Below are 24,012 nucleotides of genomic sequence, written 5' to 3' on the forward strand. Positions count from 1 at the left end.
GTGCAGGAGCATGCAACATACGTCTGTGTAGGAGCATGCAACATACGTCTGTGAAGGAGCAAGCAACATACGTCTGTGCAGGAGCATGCAACATACGTCTGTGCAGGAGCATGCAACATACGTCTGTGCAGGAGCATGCAACATACGTCTGTGCAGGAGCATGCAACATACGTCTGTGCAGGAGCATGCAACATACGTCTGTGCAGGAGCATGCAACATACGTCTGTGCAGGAGCATGCAACATACGTCTGTGTAGGAGCATGCAACATACGTCTGTGCAGGAGCATGCAACATACGTCTGTGCAGGAGCATGCAACATACGTCTGTGCAGGAGCATGCAACATACGTCTGTGCAGGAGCATGCAACATACGTCTGTGCAGGAGCATGCAACATACGTCTGTGTAGGAGCATGCAACATACGTCTGTGCAGGCGCATGCAACATACGTCTGTGCAGGAGCATGCAACATACGTCTGTGCAGGAGCATGCAACATACGTCTGTGTAGGAGCATGCAACATACGTCTGTGTAGGAGCATGCAACATACGTCTGTGCAGGAGAATGCAACATACGTCTGTGCAGGAGCATACAATATACGTCTGTGCAGGAGCATGCAACATACGTCTGTGAAGGAGCATAAAACATACGTCTGTGCAGGAGCATGCAACATACGTCTTTGCAGGAACATGCAACATACGTCTGTGCAGGAGCATGCAACATACGTCTGTGCAGGAGAATGCAACATACGTCTGTGCAGGAGCATACAATATACGTCTGTGCAGGAGCATGCAACATACGTCTGTGCAGGAGCATACAACATACGTCTGTGCAGGAGCATACAACATACGTCTGTGCAGGAGCATGCAACATACGTCTGTGTAGGAGCATGCAACATACGTCTGTGTAGGAGCATGCAACATACGTCTGTGTAGGAGCATGCAACATACGTCTGTGCAGGAGCATGCAACATATGTCTGTGCAGGAGCATGCAACATACGTCTGTGTAGGAGCATGCAACATACGTCTGTGCAGGAGCATGCAACATACGTCTGCGCAGGAGCATGCAACATACGTCTGTGCAGGAGCATGCGACATACGTCTATGCAGGAGCATGCAACATACGTCTTTGCAGGAGCATACAACATACGTCTGTGCAGGAGCATACAACATATGTCTGTGCAGGAGCATACAACACACGTCCGTGCAGGAGCATACAACATACGTCTGTGCAGGAGCATACGATATACGTCTGTGCAGGAGCATACAACATACGTCTGTGCAGGAGCATACAACATACGTCTGTGCAGGAGCATACAACATACGTCTGTGCAGTAGCATACAACATACGTCCGTGCAGGAGCATACAACATACGTCTGTGCAGGAGCATACAACATATGTCTGTGCAGGAGCATACGATATACGTCTGTGCAGGAGCATACAACATACGTCTGTGCAGGAGCATACAACATACGTCTGTGCAGGAGCATGCAACATACGTCTGTGCAGGAGCATACAACATACGTCTGTGCAGGAGCATACAACATACGTCCGTGCAGGAGCATACAACATACGTCTGTGCAGGAGCATACAACATACGTCTGTGCAGGAGCATACAATATACGTCTGTGCAGGAGCATACAACATACGTCTGTGCAGGAGCATACAACATACGTCCGTGCAGGAGCATACAACATACGTCTGTGCAGGAGTATACAACATACGTCTGTGCAGGAGCATACAATATACGTCTGTGCAGGAGCATACAACATACGTCCGTGCAGGAGCATACAACATACGTCTGTGCAGGAGCATACAACATACGTCTGTGCAGGAGCATACAACATACGTCTGTGCAGGAGCATACAACATACGTCTGTGCAGGAGTATACAATATACGTCTGTGCAGGAGCATACAACATACGTCTGTGCAGGAGCATACAACATACGTCTGTGCAGGAGTATACAATATACGTCTGTGCAGGAGCATACAACATACGTCTGTGCAGGAGCATACAACATAAGTCCGTGCAGGAGCATACAACATACGTCTGTGCAGGAGCATACAACATACGTCTGTGCAGGAGCATACAATATACGTCTGTGCAGGAGCATACAACATACGTCTGTGTAGGAGCATACAACATACGTCCGTGCAGGAGCATACAACATACGTCCGTGCAGGAGCATACAACATACGTCCGTGCAAGAACATAAAATATAGGTCTGCGCAGGGGAATACAGCATTAATCGGGAACAATGGTAAAGTGCCGATACCTGGTGATAAAATGTATTTAAAATTTACTTGATAAAGAACGTAATTTTAGGTGCAATGTTACACCAACCAGGGACTCCACTGCTTCTGTGTCTTTCATCAGGTAGCATAAATACAGAACATAAGTAACGGGAACATAGGAAGATTAAGAAATAAGGAGTCTGGGATGCCCGTGAAGGTGTGATCATATGTCACTACTAGCTAGTGATACCCTAGGTCATTAAATGGGGTGTAAAACGTAGCTCTGGGTAGCCAGTGGAAGTTTAACCTGTTACAGGTCGTCATTTGATAAAGACCCGTATCAGGAGATACTTGTACTGTTTCCTGACAAAGTACTTCCACCACCAGCACCAGATGGAATGGTAAACATGAGTGGAATACTAGAGGATATTAGATGCAGACGTTATAGCCATCACAGAGCCCAAAATAACCGAGACATTATCTACTACAATCGTACAAATTAAATACTAAGAACTGACGAAGAAGCAGTGTAGTAGTGAAGAAATTAGAGGGATATGAAGCAACAAGAACAATTATAACTACTGCAATCACAACTCCGGGACTGAAAATACAAGTGGCAGAAATTTACTCTTTCTTATAGAAGACCAAGAGAGGTAGACGAAGAGGCCGGCGGTGTCCAAGGTGACCATTATTTAAAATCATCAGAGAGAGACCACAGGATCATGACAACACTAGTGTCATGGGAGACTAACAACTGGAAAATAAATTGAGATATATGAGACCTGCATGCGTCATGTACAGTTAAACTTTTGGAGGCCGAATGAGAAATATTCATGTGTTAGAACATCAAGAAGAGAGAGAGAGAGAGAGAGAGAGAGAGAGAGAGAGAGAGAGAGAGAGAGAGAGAGAGAGGAGGAGGAGGAGGATATGACGTGGCAAGAATAAACCACTTCACATTTGAGGGATCAGTCATGTATTTTAACTACCCAGAGAAAATGGGTGGGGGGAGGGGGTGGATCTGTAAGTCAGCGGAAGGCCTCGGTCAGTTGACCAAAAGCTTCAGCTGCGGGTCATCATATGACTAAAACACTTGTCTTATTCCCCGACAAACCTCCCTAACCTAACCTGCATCATAAGGAGAATCTTAAAGGGGTCATCTGTATGATTAAGACCCGTGTCAGGAGACACTTCTCTGGTCACCAGTAAAACAACAACAATCTGAGTCAGGAAGGAGGGAGACACCATGCAGACAACACCTGAGATAACTACAATATGTGTGGAAGATACAACTCCTCAGTATGGGCAAGCCAAAGGTAAAATCTTATTGCCAACCAAGCATGAAAAGTTATTTTTAAATTTATACCCATTTTATTTTTTCTTTTATATATTATAAACGACGTGAACGTTACACTTCACATTTATCATTTCTGTGGCTCTTACAAAAGTACGAAAACTCTTTTACAAATCACCTTTAAATTTTTATTACAAATTACGATTTTTTGGTTAAATTTCCTTCCATTTCATGGGTTACTTTTTTAATTTCTTAAATATTTATTACAAATTTTTAAATAAATATTAATTTGCCTTTGGAAAACATCATGCATTATATAGATTTGCAGCCTTTTGTCCAGCCTTAAGTGCTAATATAAACAACGTTCAATTGTGGGTTTTATTTTCGATTTTTTATTAGTTTATTTTAAGCAAATATCTTAGAAAGGAAATACAAGCAATGCTCCTGGAGAATAAAACTTTGCCGTAATAAAACGTCACATTAGTTACACATGTGTCCATATACTTAGCAGTGGAAAAGGAACTAATTCATGAAGAAAATTGGGCATGTCAAAAGCTATAAAGTCAAAAAATATCATCATGGATACTTAAGGAAGGAGCCGACGCATGGTGCCATTATCTTGCCAGGATATATATCACATCATTGATATAGGAAAACTAACAGTGCTGAAATATAGTGTCGTACCTGTCTGCGACGCAATGTACAGACAGTAGACTCTGAACTAAAGGCCGCTATCCCTGACGTGCTTACATGCAGGGTAAGACAAAGAATATGAAGATAGGTAAGACTTGTGGAGGAAAGGAATTTCAACATGGAACACCAGCAGGGGCTTAGAAAAAGGAAATTTAGGCTCGTGAACTTGTTGACATTATAGAGATGACTGAAAAGATCTCAGGCAAGATAGAGAAGGATAGACAGGTTGGAAAAGAAGCAGCTCAAGACATCAGACAAACTGAGAGACCTGTATCTTGGGGTAACATCAGCAGCATATGTAAGACTTGCCTTCAGTAGCTGTAACAAGGACTTATACTTAACACTGTATACCGAGTTCGTCAGAACATTCCTGGAGTCTGCAGCCTAGACGAGTACAAACAAATTTGAGAATACTCAGATAACTGCCACCAGACTAGTCCCACAGTTATGGCAGAACAAGAGGATAGATGGAAGTTAGGAAGTACTGCTACAGTGTAAAGGTTGAGAATAAGGGAAATGATCTTGGTAATGAGGTAGAGAAGCATGATCCGTACATAGCTTTAAGAAGAAGTACGCTAAAGCTCATGGAGCAGGGAGATAGTAGAACTAGTAGCGACCAGTACCAGGAGCTATGGTTCGACTACAAGTAAGTGAATACAATTAGGGGAGGACATACACACACAAAGTTATCAAGGTGTGTACCTTGATCGAGGCAAAAATGATGGAAAAAGAATACCTGAGAGAATGGAAAGATTCCAGAGGCGGGAAGGAGAGTTAGGTGTGGAAGGAGAGTCAGGTGTGGAAGGAGAGTCAGGTCTGGAAGCTCAGCCTCCGGAGGAATGCCAAGCACACCTGTACATCGACCCATCCCACTCATTCACTATTCCCCCTTCCCACTCATTCACTATCCCCCCTTCCCACTCATTCACTATCCCCCCTTCCCACTCATTCACTATCCCCCCTTCCCACTCAAACATAACCTAAAACATGCCATACCCTCTCCCACTTACTACACCCACAAGAAAAAGACCCCGGTCCCCGCTCTCCCCCACATCCCAATCTCCCCACGCACCCCCATGTACATGGAGTGGATGACTCTAACCCCTTCCAGCACAAGACAACCCCCCCAGACCCATGTGCATAGCGATGATGGACGTAATATCAAAAGTGGACAGAGGAACCTATATAAGCAGTTTAAAGCTGCTGATCATGGAAGACGTTAACTACAAGAAAATAAACTGGGAATGCCACACTAGAAGTGGTAATGGAGAACTATATGTACAAACATGTCATGGGTACAACCAGAGAGAGAAGAGGGGACGAACCAGCAAGGATGAACCCCGAATTCACCCTGGGCGATTCTGACACAGGGAATATTGAATGTGAGAGCACCCTCGGTGCTAGCGACCACACGGTAATGAGTTTTCTCTATCTGGTTGATAAACTTGGAGAAAGAATGCAATGGAAGGACGAGAGAAGTCAAACTTAAGAGGTAACTAAACAGGCATGAGGCAATTCTTGAATGAAGTACAAAGTAGGAAAGGGGACCGGAGGGGAAGACAGTGAACAAGATGAAGGAGTATGTAGCTAGAGAGTACCGAGAGGCAAAGTGAGAAACTCATAACCAAGAGCAAAAGAAATTTTAGCAGGAATAGGGTGATTCCATGGTTTACCCAAAGGCGCAGAGACACAAAAGCTGTAAAGTTCTAGAACATGGAAGAAATACTGAAGGTAAAAATGCAGGAGAACAGAAGAGCCAGAAACGAATATGCATGGGTAAGAAGAGAGGCTCAGCTACAATTTTAGAACGACATAATATCGAAAACCAAATCCTACCCAGAGTTACTGTACAATCACATCAAGAGAAAGCCAAAAGCAAAGGACTAAGTAATCAAGCTGAAGAAGAGTTCACAAAGAATGACCAAGCAGTCTGTAAGGTGCTCAATAAAAAATAAAAAAAGGGAAGGATTCACGGAGGTAAAAAAGATCATACCAGAAGTAGAGGGCACCATACATACGATAGAAGTGAGAAAGCTATTGTTTGAGCTACATATCTCGAAAACAATGGGACCAGATGATATCTCTCCGTGGGTCCTGGGAGAGAGAGAGAGAGCATTAGCTGCAAATTTCACTCGAGGAGAGTATTGAACCCAGAATATCCCCTGAGGCACAAATGAACCAAATAATCGCTAGAGCAAAAGCGTGTTTGGCAACTCTAAGACTTGCTGTCAGAATCCTAAGCAAGGAGGTGTTCACGACGATGTATACCATATATATCAGGCCTGTATTGGAGTATGCAGCACCAGTATGAAACCCACACCTTGTCATGTATGTCAAGAAACTGGAGAACGTGCAGAGGTTTGCAACGAGACTAGTCCCAGAGCTAAGAGATTTAAGAGAGCTAAATCTGCTGATATTAGAGGAAGAAAGATAACGTTAAAAATACTGAGGGGAATTTAATAGGGTGGACAAGGAGAGACTGATAGAAACACGGGAAATACGAACACTCGAGCACATCTGGAAGTTGAAAACAGGGAAGTCACAGTGATGTTAAGAAGTAATTCTTTAGTCTTAGACTAGTCAGTGGCAAATGACCTGGACAGTGGAGTGGTAGAGTAAGGATCCATGTATATCTTTCAGAAGTACGATTAAGGCTCTCGAAGCTAGGAGGAAGTGAACCCGTAGGTGAGTACACACACACAAACACACACATACATACATACACAGGAGCTCGGACTCGACCCCCGCAACCTCAACTAGGTGAGTACACACACACACACACACACACACAGGAATACACAGGAATGAGGAACTACCTGAACGGGGTTCAGTGGGACAGAGAACTGGCAGGGAAGCCAGTTAATGAGATGATCAGAGGCCTAGCTTCTCCCTACGAGCCCCGTGAGGGCGGGGAATGTGGCTAGGCCTGGGGACACTTGGTCCCAAAGATGAGGAGGTACTGTACCTCCTCCCATGGGAGACTTAAGTCTCGAGACACTCCCCAGATAGGGAGCCAAGGCCGGGTCACCACTACTTGGAAAAGACCCGGGCCGGGAGAATACCGGCGAATAAAAAAAAAAATGAGATGATGGAATATGTAGCAACAAAATGCAAGGAGGCTGAGGAGAGGTTTGTACCCAAGGGTAACAGGAATAATGAAAAAGCCAGGATGAGCCCATGGTTTACCCAAAGGTGCAGGGAGGCAAAAACCAAGTGTGCTAGGGAATGGAAGAAATATAGAAGGCAAAGGACCCAGGAGAATAAGGAGAACAGTCGTAGAGCCAGAAACAAATATGCACAGATAAGAAGGGAGGCCCAAAGACAATATGAAAATGACATAGCAGCGAAAGCCAAATCTGACCCGAAACTGTTGTACAGCCACATCAGGAGGAAAACAACAGTCAAGGACCAGGTAATCAGGCTAAGGAAGGAAGGAGGAGAGACAACAAGAAATGACCGTGAAGTATGTGAAGAACTCAACAAGAGATTCAAAGAAGTGTTCACAGAGGAGACAGAAGGGACTCCAGAAAGACGGAGAGGTGGGGCACACCACCAAGTGCTGGACACAGTGCACACAACCGAGGAAGAAGTGAAGAGGCTTCTGAGTGAGCTAGATACCTCAAAGGCAATGGGGCCAGATAACATCTCCCCATGGGTATTGAGAGAGGGAGCAGAGGCGTTATGTGTACCCCTAACAACAATATTCAATACATCTATCGAAACAGGGAGATTGCCTGAGGCATGGAAGACAGCAAATGTAGTCCCAATCTTTAAAAAAGGAGACAGACATGAAGCATTAAACTACAGACCAGTGTCACTGACATGTATAGTATGCAAAATCATGGAGAAGATTATCAGGAGAAGAGTGGTGGAACACCTAGAAAGGAACGATCTCATCAACAGCAGCCAACATGGTTTCAGGGACGGGAAATCCTGTGTCACAAACCTACTGGAGTTCTATGACATGGTGACAGCAGTAAGACAAGAGAGAGAGGGGTGGGTGGATTGCATTTTCTTGGACTGCAAGAAGGCGTTTGACACAGTTCCACACAAGAGATTGGTGCAAAAACTGGAGGACCAAGCAGGGATAACAGGGAAGGCACTACAATGGATCAGGGAATACTTGTCAGGAAGACAGCAGCGAGTCATGGTACGTGGCGAGGTGTCAGAGTGGGCACCTGTGACCAGCGGGGTCCCGCAGGGGTCAGTCCTAGGACCAGTGCTGTTTCTGGTATTTGTGAACGACATGACGGAAGGAATAGACTCTGAGGTGTCCCTGTTTGCAGATGACGTGAAGTTGATGAGAAGAATTCACTCGATCGAAGACCAGGCAGAACTACAAAGGGATCTGGACAGGCTGCAGACCTGGTCCAGCAATTGGCTCCTGGAGTTCAATCCCACCAAGTGCAGTCATGAAGATTGGGGAAGGGCAAAGAAGGCCGCAGACGGAGTACAGTCTAGGGGGTCAGAGACTACAAACCTCACTCAAGGAAAAAGATCTTGGGGTGAGTATAACACCAGGCACATCTCCTGAAGCGCACATCAACCAAATAACTGCTGCAGCATATGGGCGCCTAGCAAACCTCAGAACAGCATTCCGACATCTTAATAAGGAATCATTCAGGACCCTGTACACCGTGTACGTTAGGCCCATATTGGAGTATGCGGCACCAGTTTGGAACCCACACCTAGCCAAGCACGTGAAGAAACTAGAGAAAGTGCAAAGGTTTGCAACAAGACTAGTCCCAGAGCTAAGAGGTATGTCCTACAAGGAGAGGTTAAGGGAAATCAACCTGACGACACTGGAGGACAGGAGAGATAGAGGGGACATGATAACGACATACAAAATACTGAGAGGAATTGACAAGGTGGACAAAGACAGGATGTTCCAGAGATTGGACACAGTAACAAGGGGACACAGTTGGAAGCTGAAGACACGGATGAATCACAGGGATGTTAGGAAGTATTTCTTCAGCCACAGAGTAGTCAGTAAGTGGAATAGTTTGGGAAGCGATGTAGTGGAGGCAGGATCCATACATAGCTTTAAGCAGAGGTATGATAAAGCTCACGGCTCAGGGAGAGTGACCTAGTAGCGATCAGTGAAGAGGCGGGGCCAGGAGCTCGGACTCGACCCCCGCAACCTCAACTAGGTGAGTACAACTAGGTGAGTACAGCACCAGTCTGGAACCCACACCTGGTCAAGCACGTCAAGAAGTTAGAGAAAGTACAAAGGTTTGCAACAAGGCTAGTCCCAGAGCTCAGGGGAATGTCGTACGAGGAAAGGTTGAGAGAAATCGGACTAACGACACTGGAGGACAGAAGGGTCAGGGGAGACATGATAACGACATACAAGATACTGCGGGGAATAGACAAGATGGACAGAGATAGGATGTTCCAGAGAGGGGACACAGAAACAAGGGGTCACAACTGCAAGCTGAAGACTCAGACGAGTCACAGGGACGTTAGGAAGTATTTCTTCAGTCATAGAGTCGTCAGGAAGTAGAATAGCCTAGCAAGTGAAGTAGTGGAGGCAGGAACCATACATAGTTTTAAGAAGAGGTATGATAAAGCTCAGGAAGCAGAGAGGGAGAGGACCTAGTAGCGATCAATGAAGAGGCGGGGCCAGGAGCTGAGTCTCGACCCCTGCAACCACAATTAGGTGAGTACAATTAGGTGAGTACACACACACACACACACGCACACACACACACACACACACACTCACACACACACACACAAACACACACATACACACACACATACACACACACACACACACACACACACACACACGCACACAGTGCGACAAAGTGCAACAAAGTGCAAGGTGGCAGAGGAAAGTTTTGTTCCCAAGGGAAACAGAAATAATAGGAAGACCAAAACGAGTCCTTGGTTTACCCGAAGGTGTAGGGAGGCAAAAACTAAGTGCAACAGAGAATGGAAAAGGTACAGGAGGCATAGGACCCAGGAAAACAACGAGATTAGTAGAAGAGCCAGAAACGAGTATGTACAGATAAGGAGGGAGGCCCAGCGACAGTATGAAAACGACATAGCATCGAAAGTCAAATCTGACCCGAAACTGCTGTATAGCCACATTAGGAAGAAGACAACAGTCAAGGACCAGGTGATAAGGCTGAGGAAAGAAGGTGGGGAACTCACAAGAAACGATCAAGAGGTATGTGAGGAGCTCAACACAAGATTTAAGGAAGTATTTACAGTAGAGACAGGAAGGACTCTGGGGGGACAGACCAGATGGGGACACCAGCAAGGAATACACCAACAAGTGTTGGACGACATACATACAGATGAGGAGGAGGTGAAGAAACTGCTAAGGGACATCGATACCTCAAAGGCAATGGGACCGGACAACATCTCCCCGTGGGTCCTTAGAGAGGGAGCAGACATGCTGTGCGTGCCACTTACCACAATCTTCAACACGTCCCTGGAAACTGGGCAACTACCTGAGGTATGGAAGACGGCAAATGTAGTTCCCATTTTTAAAAAAGGAGACAGAAAAGAGGCACTAAACTATAGACCTGTGTCATTGACGTGTATAGTATGCAAAATTATGGAGAAGATTATCAGGAGGAGAGTGGTGGAGCACCTGGAACGGAACAAGAGTATAAATGCCAACCAGCACGGATTCACGGAAGGCAAATCTTGTGTCACAAACCTTCTGGAGTTTTATGATAAAATAACAGAAGTAAGACACGAGAGAGAGGGGTGGGTTGATTGCATCTTCTTGGACTGCAAGAAGGCCTTTGACACAGTTCCTCACAAGAGATTAGTGCAGAAGCTAGAGCATCAGGCGCATATAACAGGAAGGGCACTGCAATGGATCAGAGAATACCTGACAGGGAGGCAACAACGAGTCATGGTACGTAATGATGTATCACAGTGGGCACCTGTGACGAGCGGGGCTCCACAGAACCAGTGCTATTTTTGGTATATGTGAACGACATGGTGGAAGGGTTAGACTCAGAAGTGTCCCTCTTCGCAGATGATGTGAAGTTAATGAGGAGAATTAAATCAGATGAGGATCAGGCAGGACTTCAAAGAGACCTGGACAGACTGGACACCTGGTCCAGCAACTGGCTTCTCGAATTTAACCCCGCCAAATGCAAAGTCATGAAGATCGGGGAAGGGCACAGAAGACCGCAGACGGAGTATAGGTTAGGTGGCCAATGACTGCAAACCTCGCTCAAGGAGAAAGATCTTGGGGTGAGTATAACACCGAGCATGTCTCCGGAAGCACACATCACCCAGACAACTGCTGCAGCATATGGGCGCCTGGCAAACCTGAGAACAGCGTTCCGATACCTTAGTAAGAAATCATTCAAGACACTGTACACCGTGTACGTCAGGCCCATACTGGAGTATGCAGCACCTGTTTGGAACCCGCACTTGATAAAGCACGTCAAGAAACTAGAGAAAGTACATAGGTTTGCGACAAGGTTAGTTCCAGAGCTAAGGGGAATGTCCTATGAAGAAAGGTTAAGGGAAATCGGCCTGACGACACTGGAGGACAGGAGGGTCAGGGAAGACATGATAACGACATATAAAATACTGCGCGGAATAGACAAGGTGGACAAAGACGGGATGTTGCAGGAAGGGGACACAGAAACAAAAGGTCTCAATTAGAAGTTGAAGACTCAGATGAGTCAAAGGGATATTAGGAAGTATTTCTTCAGTCATAGAGTTGTCAGGCCGTGGAATAGCCTAGAAAGTGACGTAGTGGAGGCAGGAACCATACATAGTTTTAAGACGAGGTTTGATACAGCTCATGGAGCAGGGAGAGAGAGGACCCAGTAGCAACCAGTGAAGAGGCCGGGCCAGGAGCTAAGACTCGACCCCTGCAGCCACAAACAGGTGAGTACAAATAGGTGAGTACCTGCACTAGGTGAGTACACGCACGCATGCACGCACTCACGCCTCTCGGCATTTCTGGAACAGGTTACCCTGGCAGGCCAGGCTAACTGGAGTTCAAGCCTCCAGCCGTGCCGTCTGCATGAGCTGTCAGCAACTATGTGTGACTTAAAGTTTGATTCACTTGTAGCCGGTGTTGAGAGCGGGGATGTGAGAGCATTCACACCTATGTTATTGAAGCAGTGAGTGAATGTTTCTTGCCCAATCTTCTGGACTTCAATCACAGACGAACATGTTGGCCTCTCTTTGGTAAACAGAGATTAACACAGTGACTCGCCCTGGAAAGCGACTTTCTTTACTGGGTTTGTCAGCGTCATTTAATAATAATCTACACGTACATGATACAACTTATACAGACCTTTCCTGACATCGATGATGGACTATCTAGAAAGTCCCTGGTTAAGCAGAGCATTTCGGGCAAATTAGGTTAATTTGTCCTCAAGGTGCGACCCACACCATTCGGCTAACACCTAGGTACCTATTTACTGCTAAGTGAACAGGAACAGTAGGTGTTTTAAAGAAACACACCCTAATGTTTCTATCCGTACCGGGGATCGAACCATGGCCCTCAATGTGTGAGCTAAGTGCGCTACCAACCGAGCTACGGAACATCTTTCATTTTTTACCAGTCATACCACCTGTCTGATTCAAGACTCAGACTCTGATATTGTAGGGACAAAAGAGAGTGTAAAAATTATAGGGAAATAAGACTGTTGAGTGTACCTGGGAAAGTGTAGAGTTATTACTGAAAGAATTGAGAGTAATACGGAGGGTAGGATAGCTGATGAACAAGGAGGCTTTAGGAAGTGTGTAGGGGTGTGTAGACTAAGTGTTACAGTGGAAAATATAGATGAACAGTATTTAGTTAAGGGTAAAGAAGTTTTTGTTCCGTATATGAATTTGGAAAAGACATATGATAGCGTGGATATGGGAGCAATGTGGCAGATGTTGCAAATGTATGGAATAGGTGGTAGGTTACTGAAATAGTTAAATGTTTTTACGAGGATAGTGAGGCTCAGGTTAGAGTATGTAGGAGAGAAAGATTATTTTCCAGTTAAAGTAGTCCTTAGATAAGGATGTGTGATGTCACGATGGTTGTTCAATATATTTATAGATGGGGTTGTAAGAGAAGTGAATGCTCGGGTATTGGAAAGAGTTATGGGATAAAGAGATAAAGAATCTAACACAAAGTGAGAGTTGTCACAGTTGCTTTTTGCTGATGACACTGTGCTTTCTCGAGATTCTGAAGAGAAGTTGCAGTGATTGGTGAACGAGTTTGGAAGGGTATGTAAAAGAAGGAAATTAAAAGTGAACGTAGGAAAGAGCAAGATGATGAGGATAACAAAAAATAGGTAATGGTAGATTGACTATCAGATTAGAGGGAGAGGGGAGTATGGACGAGGTGAATGTATTCAGATATTTGGGAGTGGACGTGTCAGCAGATAGGTGTATGAAAAACGAGGTGAATCATAGAAATGACGAGGGAGGAAAAAGGTGAGTGGTGCATTGAGGAGTCTGTGGAGATAAAGAACGTTATCAATGGAAGTAAAGAGGAGACTAAATGAGAGCATAGCTATACCAATGGTCTTATACGGGTGTGAAGCATGAGTTGTAAATGTTGCAGCAAGGAGAAGGCTGGAGACAGTAGAGATGTCGTGTCTGAGGGCAGTGTGCCGTGTGAATATAATATAGAGAATACGTAGCTTAGAAATTAGAAGGAGGTGCGGTATTTCTAAAAAGTATTATCCAGAGGGCTGAGGAGGGGCTGTTGAGATGGTTTGGATATTTAGAGAGGATGGAACGAAATAGAATGACTTTGAGGGCATATAAATCCGTAGTGGAAGGAAGGCGGGGTAGGGGTCGTCCTAGGAAAGGTTGGAAAGAAAGGGGTAAAGGAGGTTTTGTGTGCGAGAGGCTTGGACTTCCAGCAAGCGTACGTGAGCGTGTTAAGAGCAAGTGGAGACAAATGGTTTTTATGAGAGTGTAAGCAGGTAACATTTATAAAGGGATTCAGGGAAACTGGCAGGCCAGACTTGAGTCCTGGAGATGGGAAGTACAGTGTCTGCACTCTGATGGAGGGGTGTTAATGTTGCAGTTTTCTAACTGTAGTGTAAGCGCGCCTCTGGCAAGACAGTGATGGAGTGAATGATGATTTAAATGTTTCTTCTTTTTACGGGTCACCCTGCCTTGGTGGGAAACAGCCGATGTGTTAATAAAAACAATATTAACGTTAAAGAAAACTTTTATTGTCTTATGAGCCTTAAGTTTTGAGCAAAGATCCACACGGTGTGAACGACACATTTAGAAGAAACGACACAGGAATAAGTATTTGGGAGGTGTGAGGTAGCTGGGAACATCAAGACACAGATTTTCTTTCGCTTAGCAAATCTGGATACATCAGCAATGTGCTGCTAACCTATTCTATATGTAGTTAAACAATGGAAACAAAAACTAGCTATGTTTTCCATTATCATTTTCCGTCACAAGGAATGGACCTCTTAAAAAGTGTTGAAATCTGTGTGTCTGAACTGGGAAACTTCAGCAGTGTCAGTCTGAACTGGGAGACTTCAGCAGTGTCAGTCTGAACTGGGAGACTTCAGCAGTGTCAGTCTGAACTGGGAGACTTCAGTAGAGTCAGTCTGAACTGGGAGACTTCCACAGTGTAATGGGCATTCAAGTATTCCGTTAAAGGTTCATTAACTACGGCAGCTTTAATGGATTTATTGCAGCAGAGCTGGAGTTACTATCACTTGGGAATTACCATCTTTCAGAAAATGACCTGTCTCGTGCACAAGATATACATAATTTTTATGAATATGTATATAGTTGAATAATGTATGAGTAGTGGAGGGTTGAAGAGGGTTGGAATAGTTTTAAAAATGCAATATTAGAATGTGGGGCAAAAGTTTGTGCTTATAGGAGGGTGGGTGCAGGAGGAAAGAGGAGTGATTAGTGGAATGATGAAGTAAAGGGTGTGATAAAAGAGAAAAAGGTAGCTTATGAGAGGTTTTTACAAAGCAGAAGTGTTATAAGAAGAGTAGAGTATATGGAGAGTAAAAGGAAGGTGAAGAGAGTGGTGAGAGAGTGCAAAAGGAGAGCAGATGATAGAGTGGGAGAGTCACTGTCAAGAAATTTTAATGAAAATAAGAAAAAAAATTGGAGTTAAACAAGTTAAGAAAGCCTAGGGAAAGTATGGATTTGTCAGTTAAAAACAGAGTAGAGGAGTTAGTAGATGGAGAGATGGAGGTAGTAGTTAGATGGCGAGAATATTTTGAGAAACTTTTAAATGTCGACGAAGAAAGGAAGTCGGTAATTTCATGCACTGGCCAGGGAGGTATACCATCTTTTAGGAGTGAAGAACAGGATGTAAGTGTGGAGGAGGTGCGTGAGGCATTACGTAGAAGGAAAGGGGGTAAAGCAGCTGGAACTGACGGGATCATGACAGAAATGTTAAAAGAAGGGGGGGGGATATAGTGTTGGAGTGGTTGGTATTTTTGTTTAATACATGTATGAAAGAGGGGAAGGTACCTAGAGATTGGCGGAGAGTATGTATAGTTCCTTTATATAAAGGGAAGGGAGACAAAAGAGATTGTAAAAATTATAGAGGAATAAGTTTACTGAGTATGCCAGGAAAAGTGTACGGTAGGATTATTATTGAAAGAATTAGAGGTAAGACAGAATGTAGGATTGCGGATGAGCAAGGAGGTTTCAGAGTGGGTAGAGGATGTGTAGATCAAGTGTTTACACTGAAGCATATATGTGAACAGTATTTAGATAAAGGTAGGGAAGTTATTATTGCATTTATAGATTTAGAAAAGGCATATGATAGAGTGGATAGAGGAGCAATGTGGCAGATGTTGCAAGTATATGGAATAGGTAGTAAATTACTAAATGCTGTAAAGAGTTTTTATGAGGATAGTGAGGCTTAGGTTAGGGTGTGTAGAAGAGAGGGAGACTACTTCCCGGTAAAAGTAGGCCTTAGACAGGGATGTGTAATGTCACCATGGTTGTTTAATATATTTATAGATGGGGTTGTAAAAGAAGTAAATGCTAGGGTGTTCGGGAGAGGGGTGGGATTAAATTATGGGGAATCAAATACAAAATAGGAAGTGACACAGTTACTTTTTGCTGATGATACTGTGCTTATGGGAGATTCTAAAGAAAAATTGCAAAGGGTAGTGGACGATTTTGGGAGTGTGTGTAAAGGTAGAAAGTTGAAAGTGAACATAGAAAAGAGTAGGGTGATGAGGGTATCAAATGATTTAGATAAAGAAAAATTGGATATCAAATTGGGGAGGAGGAGTATGGAAGAAGTGAATGTTTTCAGATACTTGGGAGTTGACGTGTCAGCGGATGGATTTATGAAGGGTGAGGTTAATCGTATAATTGATGAAGGAAAAAAGGTGAGTGGTGCATTGAGGTATATGTGGAGACATAAACTGTTATCTATGGAGGCAAAGAAGGGAATGTATGAAAGTATAGTAGTACCAACACTCTTATATGGGTGTGAAGCTTGGGTTGTAAATGCTGCAGCGAGGAGGCGGTTGGAGGCAGTGGAGATGTCCTGTCTAAGGGCAATGTGTGGTGTAAATATTATGAAGAAAATTCGGAGTGTGGAAATTAGGAGAAGGTGTGGAGTTAATAAAAGTATTAGTCAGAGGGCAGAAGAGGGTTTGTTGAGGTGGTTTGATCATTTAGAGAGAATGGATCAAAGTAAAATGACATGGAGAGCGTTTAAATCTGTAGGGAAAGGAAGTCGGGGTAGGGGTCTTCCTCGAAAAGGTTGGAGGGAGGGGGTAAAGGAGGTTTTGTGGGCGAGGGGCTTAGACTTCCAGCAAGCGTGCGTGAGCGTGTTAGATAGGAGTGAGTGGAGACGAATGGTATTTGGGACCTGACGAACTGTTGGAGTGTGAGCAGGGTAATATTTAGTGAAGGGATTCAGGGAAATCGGTTATTTTATATAGCCGGACTTGAGTCCTGGAAATGGGAAGTACACTCTAAAGGAGGGGTTCGGGATATTGGCAGTTTGAAGGATATGTTGTGTATCTTTATACGTATATGCTTCTAAACTGTTGTGTTCTGAGCACCTCTGCAAAAACAGTGATTATGTGTGAGTGAAGTGAAAGTGTTGAATGATGATGAAAGTATTTTCATTTTGGGGATTTTCTTTCTTTTTTGGGTCACCCTGCCTCGGTGGGAGACGGCCAACTTGTTGAAATATATGTGTATATGTATATATATATATATATATATATATATATATATATATATATATATATATATATATATATATATATATTTATTTATTTATTTTATTATCACACTGGCCGATTCCCACCAAGGCAGGGTGGCCCGTTGTTGAGGTGGTATATATATATATATATATATATATATATATATATATATATATATATCTTATCTTCGCAGAACACATCAACCAAAAATTACGTACTATATTTAAGTTAATCACAGGAGGAGACATCAGTTACAGCAGTATATCCTTGTCTTTTGTAAGTGAAGACAGGTAATATCTGCAAAGAAACAATCATGATGAGTCTCCAGTTACGAGGACTGAGCTACTGCAAGTGACTAAGACAACTGAACCGAAACTGTGACAGCGGATGCTGTGGAAACATAAGTTGATGGAAGGGAACCCGGTAGCATAGAGGGACATTAGCTAGAACTGTAGATGAAAAATAACCGAAAGAATTTTAAGAATACTGCGTAACAATGTAATTAAATGATAATAAAAAGAAAAAATATTAACTGCTATGATAATAAAAAAAAATACACTTATAGATTTGTCAATTTCTGAAGACGGCACAACGAGCATAGTTCGCCTCTCGTGAGTTTCTGTAACATTATTAAAAAAAGTAATTACAAATAAATAACTGCAGTTGTGATTTGATAATGATTCAGGATAGAAACATGTGAAGTTTCTTCTCCAAAATGTTATTTATTTGTGAATTACGCCATCCATGGTATTAAGACTTTAATTCTTTGAACAATCGCGCTCATACATAATCAAATATAAGATGACGAAAATGAAGAAAAAAGATTTCTCACCACGATCGAGGGGGAGAAGAACCTACGTATTTAAACTACTAGAAAACCATGCCAGCAGAACACTGTTGTTGTTGTTGTATTCGTCAGGAGACATGACAAGTCGTCAGAAAGCAAGACAATCGACAGGAAACAGGACAAGTCGTCAGGAGACATGTCAAGCCGTAAGGAAACAGCACAAGTCGTCAGGAAACAGCACAAGTCGTCAGGAAACAGCACAAGTCGTCAGGAAACAGCACAAGTCGTTAGGAAACAGCACAAGTCGTCAGGAAACAGCACAAGTCGTCAGGAAACAAGACAAGTGTTTCCTGAACAAGGGTCTCGAATCATATAGATGACCCGTTTTTATCAATGCCAGAAGAATGCGAGTAAACACTTGAAATGTTTGGGTCAACTGATGATGCGGAATCGAGGAGGAGGAGACACAGGGATAACAACATATACCTGACCAACTGAAGGTTGAAGCGCTACGCATCCAGTGTAATTATTTTTTTTAACTGCATATATTTAAGTACAATAGATTCTAACTCAACAAATAACTAATTAACAAAATACGTAAGTGACTGATAAATAAGTGACTGGTGCAGCATAACAGACTGAAATAACAGTCGTAACAGACTGACAATATATAGAATGATGACATAGCCAACATAATTAACTGACGTCAGTAATTGATTGATACAACAAATAATTGACTGACATAACAAATAACAGATTGCGACAACAAATAACTGACACAACGGATAACTGACCGACATAACAAATGATTGACTGATACAACAAATAACCGATTGACACAAATAATTGACTGACACAGTATATAATTGACTGACACAACAAATAATTAACTGACACAACAAATAACTGACTAACAACAAATATCTGACAGCTAGTAACTAACTGGTACGACAGATATCTGACAACAAATAACTGACTGTCAAATCTTCCTTAGCATCGATTATACAAACAGCTGGAGCGCAAGAAAGAAAATAATAGAAGTTAAAAGCATGTGGAGGTAACCTAGAAATTATAGAAATAACCGAGACCTAGTTCACTCTGAGATATAGACACTAAACCCGTGAGGGTTTTTCACTACAACAATCATGCTATAGTTATAGTGGTAAGAGCAATATGCGTTTTCTTGCGCTGTTAACTGACCGAGTCGCTTTTGTTTTTTATTTACAGGTGAGTTCCGGTGGCGTCATGTTCCAGGTTACTAGATAAGTATGAACGTGTCTCGCTAAACCCGTAGGGATCATGGAGTGTCTGGGGAATGGGAGAAAGTTTGGTTTGATCTGATGAAAGAGAGGGTGGCTCTAATTCCCTGGATTAAGAGCCCTTCGCCACCGTAGAAGCACCTTCCTCCCTTGTCTCTATTCTTGATGCTGGTGAGGAGGCTCTTGTTCCAAGGAAATGGAGTTACATTTTGGATCAAGATGAGACCAGTAGCCAGGTTAAGAATAAAGGAGACCTGATCGTCAAGACCACACTGGTCTGCGACTGTCTCTGGGTTCCAAGAATCCAAAAATACTGTAAACTGTCTGATGATTTAACAAAATAATTAACTTTTAACTCCTCAGCAGATTAGGATGTAATTATAATTATTATTTTTTCTTATTATTATTATTATTACTATTTCTATTATTATTATTATTATTATTATTATTAGTAGTAGTAGTAGTAGTAGTAGTAGTAGTAGTAGTATTAAAGTAAAAAAAGTAATATTCATAAAACAGAAATATTCATGTTATATTTTGACCATTTTATTGTAAGTGAAAACTTGTAATAAGATTCTTTAACCACAAATGTTATGTATAACTTGCATATTTTCGCCCTGTTGTTTATAACTTTTATATTCTCGCTCTGTTGTGTATAACATATATGTTCTCGCCCCTGGTTGTGATGGCTGGTAGAATGACTGGCTCCAGAAAGGTCGTCGTGTCGGCGCTGCTGGTGCTGAGTGTGATGCTGGAGGTGCTGCTGCTGGTGCCCTCTGCCGCAGCCGCTGCCAATAAAGTCTCCGTCTGTATTAAGAACTGTGCCCAGTGTAAGGTCATGTACCACGACCACTTCAAGGGCGGCCTCTGCGCCGACTTTTGTGTACAATCTGAGGGCCGATTTATGCCGGACTGCGCCCGGCCAGAGACCCTCATCCCTTTCTTCCTGCAGAGGCTGGAGTGAACTAGCGCCAGTTGTCAGTATGCTGTGCTGCAACTCTTCTCTGCTCCGAGTTAGGATCTGGTGATTCGGAATGCTCCGCGTCAAGACCTCACTTGATTAGAACTACGGATGCGTACATGATAGGAGCGTCTTGATCTCCAAGTCTTCAGTACTCTGACACAAGTCCCGTTGATTCTATGTTCTCAAGAATATGAAGTGCCAGTGAACGTGCGTCAAGTAGACTGAAAGTCACTATAACTCACGCTTTAGTGAGAAGCCTAGACGACCTTCCGGTCGGTCCTGAATCATTATCAGTAGGTCAAGTGAAGAGGTGAGGAGATATTCATAAGACATCAGGTGAAGATAATGCCTAAAATATGAAAGTTAGAGATAGCTTAACGACTCCATTCCTCTGAAATGCAAATTTTCTCTACAGACTCATTATTACTACTCACCTCCCGACCTTTTTTTCTGATGTTTTCGTCACCTGACCTGTCTTTTGAATTTCTCTTCACCTCTTCATCTGACCTGACTTCCAGCTTTCTCCTCATTTTCTCTCCGAGTTAGGACATGAGAATAGTCCAGGACTGACGGGAAGGTTGTCTGGAGTTTCCCCTCCAAAGTGAGTTATATGTGAGTGAAGGTGTATTCACTCTACAGTTATGAGCGCCTCATGGCAGAATGACTGGGTGTTCATTGTAGAAATATCTTTTGTCAGATGAGATTCAAACGCCGTCCTGGTCTCAGACTGAAGGTTCTTAGCACTTTGATTCAGGAGCTGAGGTGCTGTCACATAGAGCAGGCATGGGTATATACGCCGAGAAGTATATCTCTGTATATACACCTAGTTTACTTTAATCCCTAAATGTGTTAGGAATTAGAAAATACTTGATGGTTAGTAACTACCTGTATTGTAGCCTTAATTATCCTGACAGTCGACAGTGCCTGAGCGTCAGGAAGTGAGAGTTTCTGTGCTCAGAATATCAGTATTTAGGTCTTTTAAGTACTGAACCAAATCTATTTATAAATATAGAAAAATCTGAAAATCCTCTACCTCTAGTCAAACTCAAAATGTGATAATTGCTTCGAATATAATTAGCTAATTTAGACTAGCAAGGCTCTTCAAGAACTGGTTGAGTCGTCAATGGCAAACGAATTAGAGAAGGTGAATGAAACCTGAGGCTTCCAAGATGTCTCTGAAGTTCGACTGATGCCTCTGATGTCAGGCTGAGACTTCCAAATATTGTGCAGGGCCCCACCGAGGATTCTCATATGCGCGAACCTTCTAGCCTAAGAGTTCCTCTTTGTAGTAATAAGGAGTATATACACACAGCTCCTACCATATCTGAACAGATAAAATAAATTCAATCATCCAAAAGTCTTTTATTTGTGGTTCAGCTTTCAGGAAGACAGTAGCGGGAGGTCACGTGGCTCACTCCCTTCATCTCTGCTTCATACTCACTTTTACGACGATTCGTAATTTTTCCATTGTCGACAACCACTAAAAGATTATTTGATAGGGAATACTTTAGAATAAGCTGTATCCTTCTACCGCAAGATGGAGAACAGCTTAAACACAGTAAGCTTTAGATTCGTAATTTTTCCATTGTCGACAACCACTAAAGGGTTATTTGATAGGGAATACTTTAGAATAAGCTGTATCCTTCTACCGCAAGATGGAGAACAGCTTAACACAGTAAGCTTTAGTACATGTGATGACTAGCCTAGATTTCATAGTCACGTTTCAGGTTTCAATATATTTTTCTCAAAAGATGTTTTCCAGTCAGATACTCCATATAACATTTCTCTTATTGTATATCTCTGATAACTAGAGATTATCCATTAGTTGTATTTTCCTCGTTTTTTCTTCTCTCTGTCTACCGTAAACACAGTTTTGATGTACAACAGTTTATCTGACTCGTAATGTTTTAAGACAGAATGTTCAAAAACTATGTAATAATATATAAAATTACATAAATAGTTATAATAATTCAGTGTTTACGTTCATTCCTCCCTCTACGAGATACACACACACACACAAATAGTATATATATATATATATATATATATATATATATATATATATATATATTTCTTTCTTTCAACACACCGGCCGTATCCCACCGAGGCGGGGTGGCCCAAAAGGAAAAACGAAAGTTTCTCCTTTTACATTTAGTAATATATACAGGAGAAGAGGTTACTAGCCCCTTGCTCCCGGCATTTTAGTCGCCTCTTACAACACGCATGGCTTACGGAGGAAGAATTCTGTTCCACTTCCCCATATATATATATATATATTCAACAAGTCGGCCGTCTCCCACCGAGGCAGGGTGATCCAAAAAGAAAGAAATTCCCCAAAAAGAAAATACTTTCATCATCATTCAACACTTTCACCTCACTCACATATAATCACTGTTTTTGCAGAAGTGTTCAGAATACAACAGTTTAGAAGTATATACGTATAAAGATACACAACATATCCCTCCAAACTGCTAATATCCCGAACCCCTCCTTTAGAGTGCAGGCATTGTACTTCCCATTACCGGCTATATAAAAATAACCGGTTTCCCTGAATCCCTTCACTAAATATTACCCTGCTCACACTCCAACAGCTCGTCAGGTTCCAAATACCATTCGTCTCCATTCACTCCTATCGAACACGCTCACGCACGCCTGCTGGAAGTCCAAGCCCCTCGCCCACAAAACCTCCCTTACCCCTTCCTTCCAACCTTTTCGAGAACGACCCCTACCCCGCCTTCCTTCGCCTACTGATTTAAACGCTCTCCATGTCATTCTACTTTGATCCATTCTCTCTAAATGACCAAACCACCTCAACAAATCCTCTTCAGCCCTCTGACTAATACTTTTATTAACTCCACACCTTCTCCTAATTTCCACACTCAGAATTTTCTGCATAATATTTATACCACACATTGCCCTTAGACAGGACATCTCCACTGCCTCCAACCGCCTCCTCGCTGCAGTATTTACCACCCATGCTTCACACCCACATAAGAGTGTTGGTACTACTATACTTTCATACATTCCCTTCTTTGCCTCCATAGATAACGTTTTTGTCTCCACATATACCTCAACGCACCACTCACCTTTTTTCCTTCATCAATTCTATGATTAACCTCATCCTTCATAAATCCATCCGCCGACACGTCAACTCCCAAGTATCTGAAAACATTCACTTCTTCCATACTCCTCCTCCCTAATTTGATATCCAATTTTTCTTTATCAAAATCATTTGATACCCTCATCACCTTACTCTTTTCTATATTGGCTTTCAACTTTCTACCTTTACACACTCCCAAACTCATCCACTAACCTTCGTAATTTTTCGTTAGAATCTCCCATAAGCACAGTATCATTAGCAAAAAGTAACTGTGTCAGTTCCCATTTTGTATTTGATTCCCCATAATTTAATCCCACCCCTCTCCCGAACACCCTAGCATTTACTTCTTTTACAACCCCATCTATAAATATATTAAAGAACCATGGTGACATTACACATCCCTGTCTAAGACCTACTTTTACCGGGAAGTAATCTCCCTCTCTTCTACACACACTAACCTGAGCCTCACTTGCACCAGCCCACCTTTCTGCCAATAGTTGCTTATATCTCACCCGAACTTCCTCC

The 24,012-nt window shown here is 42.8% G+C and overlaps 1 protein-coding gene across 4 annotated transcripts in view; it reads left to right on the forward strand.

Annotated features, from left to right (window-relative positions):
• Window positions 1–22,298, forward strand: part of LOC138852407 (eclosion hormone-like) — a 71,677-nt gene extending 49,379 nt beyond the window's left edge. For all 4 annotated transcript variants that reach the window (XM_070082910.1, XM_070082908.1, XM_070082911.1 and 1 more), the window contains one exon: window positions 20,120–22,298. In XM_070082910.1, the coding sequence (XP_069939011.1) occupies window positions 20,121–20,387 (267 nt within the window). In that variant the 5' untranslated portion in view covers window position 20,120 and the 3' untranslated portion in view covers window positions 20,388–22,298. The remainder of the gene's footprint in view (window positions 1–20,119) is intronic.
• The last annotated feature ends 1,714 nt before the right edge of the window (window positions 22,299–24,012 follow it).

The sequence above is a fragment of the Cherax quadricarinatus genome, chromosome 8 (assembly GCF_038502225.1).
Source record: "Cherax quadricarinatus isolate ZL_2023a chromosome 8, ASM3850222v1, whole genome shotgun sequence".
Lineage (NCBI taxonomy): Eukaryota > Metazoa > Arthropoda > Malacostraca > Decapoda > Parastacidae > Cherax > Cherax quadricarinatus.